We start from the raw sequence: 14,199 nt of genomic DNA, 5'->3' as shown, positions 1-14,199 counted from the left end.
AAAAGATTCACAATGTGGTGCCGAAAAGAAGGACTTCACAATAAAATGAAGAAGGACTCCACAGTGCTAAAGTACCTGACGCACTTGCTGGAGAAGAACCTTAGCTCATCCTCGTTAAGAGTTCACTTGGCAGCGATAGTCGCCTACACAAGGGGAGAAACGTGCAGGAGTTTCTTCACATCACAGGTGGTGAAGAGATTCCTGGAAGGAGCAAAAAGGATCGCACCACCCAAGCGGGTGCCGCCACCTGCATGGAACTTGAACATAGTCCTAACGGAACTCTTAAAAGAGCCCTTTGAACCACTTCACAAGGCCTCCCTAAAGATGCTAACTATGAAAACAGCTTTCCTGGTTGCAATAACGTCCTTACGCAGAGTAAGCGAGCTTCAGGTGCTGACACTACAAGAACCCTACATACAAATACACAATGATAGGGTTGTGATGAGGACTGACCCACACTTCATGCCGAAGGTCGTGTCCAAATTCCACATGAACCAGTCTATACAGATACCGAGTTTTTTCCAAAAACCAACCACTAGCGCAGAGCGAGCTCTGCACACTCTGGACGCCAGAAGGGCAGTCATGCACTACATTGAGAGGACGAAGGGACACAGGAAAACAAAACAGTTCTTTGTGTCATTCGCCAACAGTTTCATGGGCAAGGCAGTAACCAAAGAGACTATTGCACGATGGATCGCACAAACAATTCAACTCTGCCACAAACGTGCAGGACAAGAGCTAGCAGAGGGGAAACGTGCCCACTCCACTATGAAAAAGGGTGCTACAATAGCCTTCCTGGCTAACACACCCATACAAGACATATGCCTGGCGGCAACATGGGCTTCGGTGCACACGTTCACGAAGCACTACTGTGTGGATATACAGATGAACAAGGAAGCACAAGTCGGACAAAAGGTGCTCCAGCACATATTCAATAACCAACGCTCATCTTCCACCCAGCCACCACAGAAATGAGAAACCGCTACAAAATCTATGCACAGCATAGTGAATCCAGAAAGATTCACGCTGCAAAACGAATAGTTTTCTTACCTGTCGGTGTAGTTTTGCAGCTTGAAGATCTTTCTGGATTCACTAGCGAACCCACCCACCTCCGCCAGAAAGATGAGGCTGGAGAGAGAAGAGGTGGTTTAAAAAAAAAAAAGACTTAAAAGTACAAGCGGTAAAATATCACCTAAATAGAACATTGCAATTACTTTGGGAACGAAAGAAACACGGAAAAAAAGAACCCGAAGATGGCGCCCAAAAGTGGGAGCTTCCGCAGGAAGCATGCCGACGTCACCGGAAATGCACCCAAGGAGGTGTGACGCCGACGCCCACCTGGGCTACAAAAAAAAACCAAAGAAAGGACTACGATTCCGGACCCAACCACAAGACCGCGGAATAATGCACAGCATAGTGAATCCAGAAAGATCTTCAAGCTGCAAAACTACACCGACAGGTAAGAAAACTATTCGTTTTAATATAAACATTTTAGTATTTTAGACAATATTTTGTACTGGTTGTCTGTTAAGATGCACAGCCATTTTTCAGATTAAACCCATTCTTGTGTTGAAATTAGTATTTTAAGCAAAATGATATGCGTAGATAACGTGTTCTTAGAGTTCATTCTTATGTCCAGTTAGATGAGGACTAATGGCTTATCCGAAGCATGTGGAATGCACACACTTGCTCATGTATGGCGAGTGCAGCGACAGGCTATCAGATTTGCACCGAAGGTAGGGGCAGGTAAAGCAAAGCGAATGGCAGTACAATTAATTTAGATACTCCCCAGTCCATATTCGGGAGAATAATTTGTGGTACTTGTTAGATGGGCATTGCTGAAAGGACAGTGGTAATGAGTAAATGTTAACATCCAAGTTTTTCATAAAAATTTCCATAGGTAAATTTTTTTGTAATTCTATATTAAAATGGTGCAGTTTTCTATTTACATTGTGTACTACATCTTCTTTGTTGTGATGGTTAATTGCTTTCCAATAAAGATTATATACACTTAGCGTAATAGATTTATTTTGTTTGTTTGTTTGTTTTTAACCATACAGTAGTCAGTATTCTAAAGAAATCATATCCAACATATGTATTTGGGTTAATATTAATCAATATAGATACCAAATTCATATTAAGCTTGTTTCTTAACTAAGACTTCAGATCTCCGCATGCAGGGTGCATCAAGACTACCCAACAGCACTATATATGTTGTGGAAGCAGGATACTTAGGTAAGTGTTAACTGTTCTTTTCTTTTTACAGCTACCCTTTTATTGCCCACCACGAGCAATGCATGATCTATCAAATGACATGCAAACTCCACTTTTATTCTAGTTTCTTTTGGTCATGGTCATGTAATGTAATGTAAAAATTACTTCTAAAGCGCAGCTAACACCTAGCGGTTTCTTGGCGCTCGAGCAGCAAGGAGAGAACAGTTCGCGAGACACGAGGCGTTAGCAGTAAGCACTACAAAACAAGTGAGTCTTGAGAAGGGACCTGAAAAGAGCATAGGAAGAGACAGATCTGATACTTAAAGGGAGTGAGTTCCAAAAGGAAGGAGCAAGAAACGAAAATCTTAATCCTCCATGTTTCTTGCGTTTAAAGACCGGGACCTTGAGTAGGGCCAGGTAGGAGGAGCGAAGATTACGAGAGGGAACATAAGGGTGTAGAAGTGAAGAAATAAAAAAAGGACTCACACCGGCGAGGGGCTTAAAGATGGTGCAGCCTAACTTGAATTTGCACCGCTCGGACACGGGGAGCCAGTGAAGGGACTTTAACAGAGGACTGACGTGTTGGTGCCTAGGTTGATGGTGAATGAGGCATGCAGCCTGGTTTTGAACAAGCTGCAACCTCTTCAATAAATAGACCGGGATACCTGCATAAAGAGAATTGGCATAGTCAATCCTCGAGATGACTAGAGCTAACAGGACTAGGGTGAGGGCCTCAGTGGTAAAAAAACGGGCAATTTTCCGGACTTTACGGAGCTGAAAGAAACAAGATGAAACCACAGCATTGATCTGAGGCTTCATCGTAAGATCACTGCTGATGATGACTCCCAGACTTTTAGCTGAGTCGACTGGGTTAGGGGGGAGACCTAAGCTCACAGGCCAATAGGTAGATTTCCATGGGTTGGCCGCGCCCCCGACAAGAGCCAATTCTGTCTTGTCGGGGTTGAGCTTGAGGTGATTAACCCCCATCCAGTCACTGATGTGACAAAGGGTGGACTGGAAATCAAGAATGGACTCCGCCAAGCCATCAATATTAAAAATCAACTGGATGTCATCCGCGTAATTGAACGCGGTGACATGATTGCCTCGCAAGGACCGGATAAGGGGGGTCAGGTATAAATTAAAAAGAAGAGGGGATAAGGAGGAACCCTGCGGGACGCCACATGTTAAGCCGACCCTGTCAGCGGTGAACTGAGAGAGCCGGACCGCCTGATGGCGGTTGGTCAAAAAGGAGCGAACCCAGTCCAGAGCGGTGCCCCAGATGCCAGCCTCCCTGACACGGTCGATCAAAATAGCATGGTCGACCGTGTCAAAGGCAGCCGACCGATCCAGGAGCACCAAAACCTGGTTGATGTTAGAGTCCGCCCCTCTCCACAGTTCCTCCATAACTGATAGTATGACTGACTCCGTAGAGTGGGCGGGCCTAAAACCAGCCTGTTGGGAGTCAAGATATTGGGAGTGTTCAATAAATGAGCTCAGAATGTTGGTAACATGAGACTCAAGAATTTTACTGAGGTAAGGGAGAAGGGAAATGGGGCGAAAGTTACTCATGACCGTAGGGTCCGCTGTGGGTTTTTTCAAAATGGACACAACCTCAGCAACCTTGAAAGAACAGGGGACCAGGCCTAAGGACAAGGACGTGTTCAAAACTCCCAAGGGGGGAAGCGGACAAGCTGTAAAAGCCTCGCGAAGAATCAAGGGAGGACAACAGTCGGTAGGGGACCCAGAAGTGACCTTACTTAAAAAGGCTAAAAATTCCTCCTCCGAGATTGGGGGGATCTGAGTAAGTTGCTGCGGATTAGGGGATAACAGAGAAAGATCGGGCCTAGGGGAAAGAGGCAAGCCAACAGTAGTGATGCTCTTTTTAATATTAACAATCTTGTCCACAAAAAACTGATTAAGGGAGTCACGGAGTGCTTGGGAGGGGAAAGGTTTAATAGTGACCCTGTCTGGATGTGACAGCTCCTCCACAATGGAGAAGATGTCTTTGCTTTTAGTGGTAGAGTTGACGATTTTTTGTGAAAAATAAAAAGTCTTAGCAGATAAAATCGCTGTTTGATATTCTTTAAGCAGAGACATATATCGCAACTTAGTGTCCGCGGCATAGCCTCGCCGCCAACGACGCTCAGCCTGCCTGAGCACGAGCTTTGAGGCTTTGAGATCTTCGGTAAACCACTTTTGTGCGTCATGAAGACGCTTAAGCTTGGTGTACTTAAAAGGGGCAACGGCATTACTGGCTGATTCAAGCCAAAGCGTAAGAGCTGAGGCTTGGGTGTCGATGGAGTTAGCTGCAGGGGGGAGGGGAAATTTTAAGTAGGTCAACAAATTTACCAAGGTCAGCCCTGTTCCAATTCCGCGCTCGAAAATTACTCTCCAGGGCTCTACTAGGACAGGGAGTAGATGTGAGGGAGAAGGAAATTATAAAATGGTCTTACCATAGGCAGGGAGAAATAAGGGGAACCGAAATCTCCACATTAGATGTCCAGACCTGGTCCAAGATGTGACCCTTAATATGGGTCGGAACATTTATATGTTGGCGACAGTTCATGCCGGATAGGAGGTCCGAAAACATAGTGGAAGAGGCACTCTCCTTCTCATGTCAATGATAACAATGATAACATTGTAACCATACAAACAATTGTCTTAAGAACTCCTAATTTTAAATACTATTTTCTCAGCTTAAGTACAGATTGTTGAAGCAACAGTTATTTTATGAGAAATGATTCAAAAATGTAGTTACACACCCAACTCGTATGTTCACTTTCTAAACTATCCAAATATGAACATTTAAATCAGTATTGGAAATTCAATGTTTGGTAGTGTACACGATGCATCATATATTTGACTATTAATTTGAAATGAAACTGCTACAACACACGTCAGCCACTACATAGATGACAGGTGAATTTAAAAAGATTTCTTTTTGAAATGTTAGGGCTTAAGGAAAGTTAAGACCTAAACCTTAGCATGACCTAGTTCTATGGCACAAGTTTGTTGAGTGCCCTAAAATAATTTGTATACCAAAGTATCTTTTGCAGCATGGTAAGGGTCATAAAAATAAAAATCCCTTCCCTTCCAACAACATTCTCTTCTCCCTTAAACTGAACTCACTTTTCATTTCCTATTAGGGGCTCCCTAAAGGCCTGTTTTTCTGGATGAAAGAACATCGTAGTGTCTTTGTGTATCACAAAGAGCGAAGGGCACAATGCTTGGTTTGCCCTCACTTACTGATGATTTACTTTGGGCCATTGTTGTCCCTACGGACAAGGCTCATAATGTGCAAATCGTTCTGTATGCTGCTGCAAAAGTGATAGGAACACAATCCGCCAGGCTGCCTCACCTCTATATGAGAATACAGGCAACCATGTCATGTTCTATCTTTTTGTGCCTCACCAGTGAGTTGCAAGTTGAGTCCCTTGAGTTATGGGGCCCAGATCTGGGCATACTTTTCCCACTGAGGGTACTCACTGAGAACAACAAAACATGGTGGATAGAATGCTTTGTTGTAATCGGCCTCTATGCTAATTATTTTGTGGCACATTCTAATACATACAACGGGTCAATTCAGAAAGGGGCTAACAAGAGTCAGCTCTAAAATCAATTACCATTTTAGCAATATGTAAATTACACATTGAAGGTTATTGTTCTGAGATGTTCTTAGTATGTGAAAAGAATGAATGATATATTTTCCAATTGCACTGGTGTACTTATAGAAGGATATCTGTCAAATAATAGATTGAGCACTTTTGAAAGGATTTAATATCATATAACACTTGTCCAAATCAATACCTCTTTCTATGCATTATGCTTACAAATCTTCTAGCTGATGAATACATTGTTGTTGTTTCTAACAAGTTGATATAACATGTGTTACTCTCTTTACTATTCTTCTCACAGCAATGCATGTTTTAAATATATTAACATGTTACCATCAAATAGTTTAATACTTGCTATCGATGTCCACATCTACAATTTTTCATTTTTGCTACTGATAATTTATTTTTAATGGTCATTGTTGTGAGCCCTCTTCTCCGATGTCTGGTTCTTCCTTTCAAGTTACACTACTCCAGGTAATGGTGGACTTTCTGCAAACCTTATTTTCTTTAAGTTGTCACCAAGGAGGTGCTGGAAGAAATTACCCCGATTCTTGTGAAATTTATATTCTTAATATAAACAGCTGGCAAATCCCGGCAGGAATCATAGAATCTATCTATATACAGTTTTTTTCATTTTACACCAGTACATTAACAAGTGACCCACTATAACAGACAATAGGTAAAGAACATTCAAAATAATATAGCAGATTTACCAGAAAGCATATCACTTATGAATCAAAAGAAAATCTTCAACAGCTAGTAGTGATGAAAAAAGGTTTTCAGTGCTTGCCACCCACCACCACCACCACAAAACAGAAGTTGAGGTACTCGGCTAAGGTTAAAATGTTCGACTCTAATACATATCTAACTCCCTTAGGTAAGCCAATATTGAGCACACACCTATCTACAACATATTGTGTACATACAAGTGGTGTACATAAAAGTGGGTGGGGGCTACAAGACAGATGGTCATAACCAGATAAATGGGGGCATTTTTTATTTATTTTATTTATTACATTTGTAGAGCGCCTGACTCACCCCAAATGGGATATCTCCGCGCTTAGGATCCAAATACGTGTCACAAGGGAGAGAGGATTAGAAGAGCTGGGTCTTAAGTTTTTTTCTAAAAGACAGATAATTAGCTTCCTCACGCAGCTCTAATGGGAGAGAATTCCACAATTTGGGGGCCTGGTAAGAAAAAGATTTGCCTCCTAACCTGGTCTGCTTAATGCGAGGAACGGTGAGCAGGCTTTTGCTTTCAGAGCGAAGTGAGCATCCAGGAAGGTATTTGACTAGTTTTTCTGACAGATATGTTGGGCCCATAGAGTTAAGGCCTTTAAATACCAGGCAGCAAACTTTGAACTGAATTCTCTTGTGATTTGGGAGCCAATGCAGATTATGCAAGAGAGAAAGGGATGGAGTTCGATAATGGGCACCAGTCACCAGACGGGCAGTAGTATTCTGCACTACCTGCAGACCTTGTAAATTGGAGTCCTTGGCAGATATCAGCAAAGCGTTGCTGTAGTCTAAACGACTTAGGACTTGAGCATGAATTAGCATTTTGCGTGTGCTCATAGGTAAGAAATGAAATATCTTCCGAAGGAGGCTCAACGCATAAAAGCAAGAGCGTTTAATTACTGCAATATGACCCTCCAAATTGAGGTCTCTATTGACAAGTACTCCTAGATTTTTTACCTTAGTCCTTGGGGTCGGAACTGCCCCCAATTCTTCTGGCCACCATCCAGGAGACCATCTGGAGATGTCATCTTTGAACAGCATGATCTCCGTTTTCCCTGTGTTTAGTTGCAAGAAATTTCTCTTCATCCAAAGGGTGATGGTATTCATACCTTCGGAGAACACTTTCTGGACATCAGGGGTAAATTTATTATAAGAGAAGATCAGCTGCGTATCATCTGCGTAGGAGATCGGAGAGAATCCGACCTTCCTAAGCAGAGCAGCTAATGGGGCAACATAAACATTAAATAGAGATGGACTGAGACAGGAATCTTGTGGCACACCCTTTGTTACATTGCTGGATTTGGATTGAAAAGGTCCTAGATTTACTATTTGGGTCCTGTCAGTAAGAAAGTCCTGTATCCAATTCAGAGCCGAGTCCTGAGCCCCTGTGAGACGAAGTCTGTCTACCAAAATTTGGTGAGAAATGGTATCGAACGCAGCGGACAGGTCAAGCAGTACCAAAATCACTGCCTGACCTGCATCCGCTAGCATTCTTATATCATCTGGGTGAAGGGGATTCTAGAGGTTGTGGGAGTGGAGAGTGTTGATTAATGGAGAGCTGTTGGGTTCTGGCAAGATGCTGTTAAACGAGGTGTGTCTTGATTTGCTTCTGGAAGGGGAGAAATGATGTTGCTTGTTGGATCTGGACTCTGATCTTGTTTCAGGTTTTCCGGATATTAGAGGAGATGGCTTGCTGTCTTGTTTGCTCCTTCTTGCATCTCTCGTATTCCATTTGTGTTGTTGATGTTCAAAGAGATGCCTATGCTGCTGTAAATTGTGATATTAGACATCAGTTAAGGGATTTGAAACTGATGCTGCAATTCTTCACGATTTTGCAGACTGACAGCAGGAGTAGGTGTGATTCTGTTAAACTTCTGGAGACCCATGATCAGACAGATTGCAGTGATGTGGATGCTTTTCAGAGGGTAGAGGTGGGATTTTGGCACTCCTGTTAGCTGTGTGTTTCCAATTTTGGAAAAGGGGGGTGGTGATGGACAGAGTTTCTGAATGATGCAGAATACTCTTACCAAGTCAATAGATCATGGTTTTAATCCATCACCGTTTTTTAGCTCACTGCACCATCCCAGCTCAGAACCTGGCTATATGCAAATTAGTCTGTTCCTGTCCCAGTGCATGATGGGAACAGGGCAAACCAAACTACCAAGCCAATTCTTATACTGGGAAGGAAACAAGCTTCCGGGGACCGGTTTCTGGCATCACAGCCTTCTTCGGCCCGGCTTGCTTGAATCCCGATGGTGCAATGAGCAAGGGACTCACGTCTGAGTATACCCTCCCACACATAGTGTGGATAAAACCGATTTTGGAAAATGATCTCTTGACTTGGTAAGAGTATTCTGCATCATTCAGAAGCTCTGTCCATCACCACCCCCCTTTTCCAAAATCGGTTTTATCCACACTATGTGTGGGAGGGTATACTCAGACGTGAGTCCCTTGCTCATTGCACCATCAGGATTCAAGCAAGCCGGGCCGAAGACGGCTGTGATGCCAGAAACCGGTCCCCGGAAGCTTGTTTCCTTCCCAGTATAAGAATTGGCTTGGTAGTTTGGTTTGCCCTGTTCCCATCATGCACTGGGACAGGAACAGACTAATTTGCATATAGCCAAGTTCTGAGCTGGGATGGTGCAGTGAGCTAAAAAACGGTGATGGATTAAAACCATGATCTCTTGACTTGGTAAGAGTATTCTGCATCATTCAGAAGCTCTGTCCATCACCACCCCCCTTTTACAAAATCGGTTTTATCCACACTATGTGTGGGAGGGTATACTCAGACGTGAGTCCCTTGCTCATTGCACCATCAGGATTCAAGCAAGCCGGGCCGAAGACGGCTGTGATGCCAGACACCGGTCCCCGGAAGCTTGTTTCCTTCCCAGTATAAGAATTGGCTTGGTAGTTTGGTTTGCCCTGTTCCCATCATGCACTGGGACAGGAACAGACTAATTTGCATATAGCCAAGTTCTGAGCTGGGATGGTGCAGTGAGCTAAAAAACGGTGATGGATTAAAACCATGATCTCTTGACTTGGTAAGAGTATTCTGCATCATTCAGAAGCTCTGTCCATCACCACCCCCCTTTTCCAAAATCGGTTTTATCCACACTATGTGTGGGAGGGTATACTCAGACGTGAGTCCCTTGCTCATTGCACCATCAGGATTCAAGCAAGCCGGGCCGAAGACGGCTGTGATGCCAGAAACCGGTCCCCGGAAGCTTGTTTCCTTCCCAGTATAAGAATTGGCTTGGTAGTTTGGTTTGCCCTGGTCCCATCATGCACTGGGACAGGAACAGACTAATTTGCATATAGCCAAGTTCTGAGCTGGGATGGTGCAGTGAGCTAAAAAACGGTGATGGATTAAAACCATGATCTCTTGACTTGGTAAGAGTATTCTGCATCATTCAGAAGCTCTGTCCATCACCACCCCCCTTTTCCAAAATCAGCTGTGTGTTTCCTACATTAAGGTGAAAAGACTGAAACGTGCACTGGAGCTTTTGAAATCTGCTTCTGGAAAGAAAGTACTTTTCATATTCTTGGCAAGATGAGCCTAGAGCTAAGTAAGGTGGAGGCAGTGGCATTTGTTTCAGAGAGGAGCCAAGACAATTGGCACTTTTATTAATTTGGAATGAGTAGCTACCTAGCTGCATTGATCAGTCTGGTTTGGGTTTCTTGGTGTTTAGTCCCCATGCAGTGCTAATTTTATTTGGTCGAGTTATGTTTGAGATAAGCGTTAGATAGCCTGGCTTGGATAGTGACAACTGCAAAAACAAAGTGATGAAAGCAATGCCACTGGTGATCGTGAGGGCTGCATTCCACGTAATTTTTTTGCCCACTATGCTATTGTAGACTAAAACCAGTCAAATGCGTATCATTCATAGTTAGGCTTTCCTGTTTTCAGTTTCTATTTTTGGTAAATTCTGGTGTGTTTTTTTCAGTGTTTTCAATATCTTAAACAGACAGTTATCAGTGGTTACACATTTTCGCGTCACTAAAAACAACAGAAAAAAATGTTTTTACGGTGTTTATGGAACGTTTAGCTTTTATTATTGCTTGCTTTCTGCACTGAAAGAACATGGTATATAGACTGTGTACTTATATGAGGTTCAAATAGAATTTTGCAAATTAATCTTATTGTACTACACCATACAATACTTCTTCAGTGAGTCTTTGGGTCATGTGCGCTCGCTCTTTTCTTCCCATGTAAAATTCTGCGAAAAGGCCCTCTCAGCATTCTTAGCCCATTGGGCTGAGAACCATCAGCTAAGGGACACAGTTGGGATGACTCTTTCTTTGATGCCACATAAAACACAAAATGATAAATATTTGGGTTTTAGTTCTTGTGCATTAGAAACCAGTGCACCAGAATGGACTAAAAAGTCAATAGCATCCCTCATTAACTCTTAAGATTTGAAAGATGCTTTCAGCATACCATCTAACAAGTGGCAAGGATCTACTACAGGGAATCACTTCAGCTCAGGTATCAATTTTGACAGGTCATCACACAACTGTTTTATATACGTAGCTGAATCACTGCAAATACAAACAACATCACTCCAATCTTTGTTGAACTTGGAAAGAACCGTTTTTGCAGAGCATTAAAATTGACACTGCATTCCATGTTTTCCAAAAGTCGGGTGTCATGTTTTCACCACTATCCCAGATTCTTGGTGATATATATACTTGTCATTTTACCTATCGGTGAAAGAATCAAATGCAGCCAAAATATCAAATATGAGTTTGATATTTCCTGATTCTCTATAGTTTTTAAAATAATTAAACTAGACCTAAAACATGAAACTAAACCCTGCATCTTTAGACCAAAGGCCACAAAACTGAAAAAGTAAAAGGAAGAAGAAACAATATTTTAGTGGCATCCCTAAAGAACAAAACTCAAGCAGAATAATGTTAGCCAGTCTTTCTTACTGCTACTTGTATAACAAAGTTACATTGTATTGACCCCTTCAGGAAATAAAAAATGACTTTCACTCTCTTTTTCCTTTCTTTGAATGGCATTTAGTTTGTGGTTGTCCAGGTGTTTTTTCAGTGTTTATATTTATCTTTCAGTGGGGTTTTATCAGTTATTATAGGTTTAAACCTAAAACCCCACAGCCTATTCATAGTCCTGCCCCGATAGGAAGAAGCCAGCCTGGACTGCCAGGCCAGGTGACCTCGATATGGAAACACAAGCAAACCCAGAGCAGCTTCAGCCTTTGGAGACCTTGGCAGTGAAGTATAACTTGAGTGGGGCATGCCCATCACAGACCAACAACAGAGTGATGAACTCTGATGCGGCCAGGGCCATTTCTGGTGGCTGAGTTTAATTCAAGCATTCCTTCTATTACTTTATTCTTTTTGTTTGGATAGTGACAAGACAGGGTTTTACTCCATCATTATCATGTAGAGATGTCAATTTCAGCATTCTCATATTTTATTTGTATATTGAGCATCGTTAAGTTATGTGTACGAGACCCATGAGCATCATCAGAGCGAACATGTCAGTAAATGAAATATATACACTTGTAAATCAAAATGCAAGTGAGCGGTATAACTTACTTGCATAGAGAAATATTTGCTAAATTTATTACAATTTTGCTCAGATGTGTACTCTCAGAGGCAGTGATATCAGGTGACCTAATCCAGCCAGTACTGTATACCCACAAATTCGGACACATGTTGAAAAGAACAAAAGGGGCTGATTCCGGAGATTAAATGAAGTATGTGGCAAAGTATAGATCATAAAGAAATTTTGTTATTGGTTGACAGTCGACTGAGAGGCTATACTACGAATTGATTTACATTGATGTCCTTGTCAATGAAAAGAGGTCACAGGGTGTCTGTAGATATTGAAAAACAAAAGAGAGTGGCTTGAATTTTAAAACCTATTCCGATCAAAGGGAGGGCTTCTGATCTCAAGTTGCCCATCTAGATGACCTGGGCTTTTTAGTTGGGAATTACTGTACCGGCTGCATTACATATTTATTGGAATGTGGGCGAAGCAAGAATTGGCTGCATTAAGAAAAACGATGTTTCAGTGGTGTTCATTATGGCAATATTTTAACTTGATGGAGAGTGTTGGTCTATGAAGGAAAAGGGGAAAAACCCTTCTGCTTCTTACATCGAATAGATGAGATGACGATTGTTTTTTTATTTGTATTACTAATGCTTGGAAAAGGAATTTGTCAAAATGTCCCTTTCTAGTCTTATCATTAGTCGATTTACAAAATCTTTCATCTAAAATCCACATTTAGCAAATTATGTGGGATGTTCACAAATTAAATATTCAGAAGTACTGGCTATGCTTATCTGTTCATGGTATTTTATCGTGTCGCTTGCACACTTCTCTGTGACACAGGCTTTTCTGTTCATCCCGGAGACCGATGGGTCTTGGAGACTGGGAGGATTTATGATATCACTATTGATGTTTACGACAAATCAAGTAATAAAGTTTATTTATCTGAGGTAAGTATATTTTATCTGTAATTATGGTGATTAAGCAAATGTTAATTTGATGGGTTGATGATGCATGTTTGGTAAGATTATCAATGTTATTCCAAGCCAATTTATATAAATAAGACTTGAGAGGGTCTGATCAAAAGCCTGCAGCAAATGAACATGACTACAATAAAACATGTCATAAAACAACCATTCAAAAAGCATTGACGAAGCCCAATAAGTTCATTTTGTAATAAGTGAAACGCATCATTATTAGTAGGTTAGTTGCAGTATGTGATTATAGGTAAGCTGGGGGTAATGCAGTGTGGGCGTGGGGGAGGGCATTTTCTGTTAATGGGGTGAGTGGTGTCTGCTAACATCTTACCTTCTTAAGCAATACCAAACTAACGTGTCAGCAAGACAGGTAGAGTAGGTAGTCATTTTGGGCTACTTGTGTTTTCTCTGACAATTGCAGCTGCTTAGGCAGGTGTGCCACGAGTAGATATATTTTTTTTTGCAGAGTTTTATATAGCGCGAACTAGACCCGAACCGAATCAGGTATCAGAGCGCTTTACATATTTTCCAGTTACGTTACATGAGGACACACTTTCATTTTAGGCACGGGGAGATTAAGTGATTTGCCCAGAATCACAGGAGGTTTTGGCGTCGTTACCGAGACTCGAACCCAGATCCCCAGGTCCGAGGTCGAGCGCCCTAGCCGTTAGGCCAACTCCTCTCCCCAGATTAGCAGAGCAAAGGTACTCTGCCAAAATGTGCATGTGTATAGATGGGGAATGGATCGAAAGCTCTTTTGTCAAGACCTGCCTCTTAGTCCAGTCTGTGTGTGCACACATGGCTGGGGCAGGACTAAGAGTAGTGGTGTCACCAGCTCATGTTGCTACCTCTGATCAGCCTCCATCTGAGCCTGGGGTTTTATTTTGGAGGTGGTGGACCCTCAGACTTGTAGAAGATGGAGAAAGTTGCCACAGCACTCGTCCATGCAGACCCAGAGGTGCAATGTTTGAGGGCACCACAAATGGCCAGACTCTGGACTGGTACTTTCCAGTCTACTGGCTGGAGATGTAAAGGGAAGAGAGCAGCTGCTGTACCCCTTCTGGCCACACCGGCTACCACCACATGCTGTTTGACTCTCAATGGGTAACTGCAAGGCTATGTTGTATATAATACTGTT

At 42.4% G+C, this 14,199-nt stretch overlaps 1 protein-coding gene across 1 annotated transcript in view; it reads left to right on the top strand.

Moving 5' to 3' along the window:
- The window catches only part of NUP210 (nucleoporin 210), a 524,741-nt gene that overhangs the window by 158,556 nt on the left and 351,986 nt on the right, over positions 1 to 14,199 (top strand). The window contains exons 8-9 of the mRNA XM_078661451.1: positions 2,169 to 2,235; positions 12,928 to 13,034. Coding sequence (XP_078517577.1) covers positions 2,169 to 2,235; positions 12,928 to 13,034 — 174 coding nt within the window. The remainder of the gene's footprint in view (positions 1 to 2,168; positions 2,236 to 12,927; positions 13,035 to 14,199) is intronic.

Source organism: Lissotriton helveticus, chromosome 9, assembly GCF_964261635.1.
Source record: "Lissotriton helveticus chromosome 9, aLisHel1.1, whole genome shotgun sequence".
In the NCBI taxonomy this organism is placed as follows: domain Eukaryota; kingdom Metazoa; phylum Chordata; class Amphibia; order Caudata; family Salamandridae; genus Lissotriton; species Lissotriton helveticus.
This window is presented reverse-complemented; position numbering and strand designations above follow the sequence as displayed.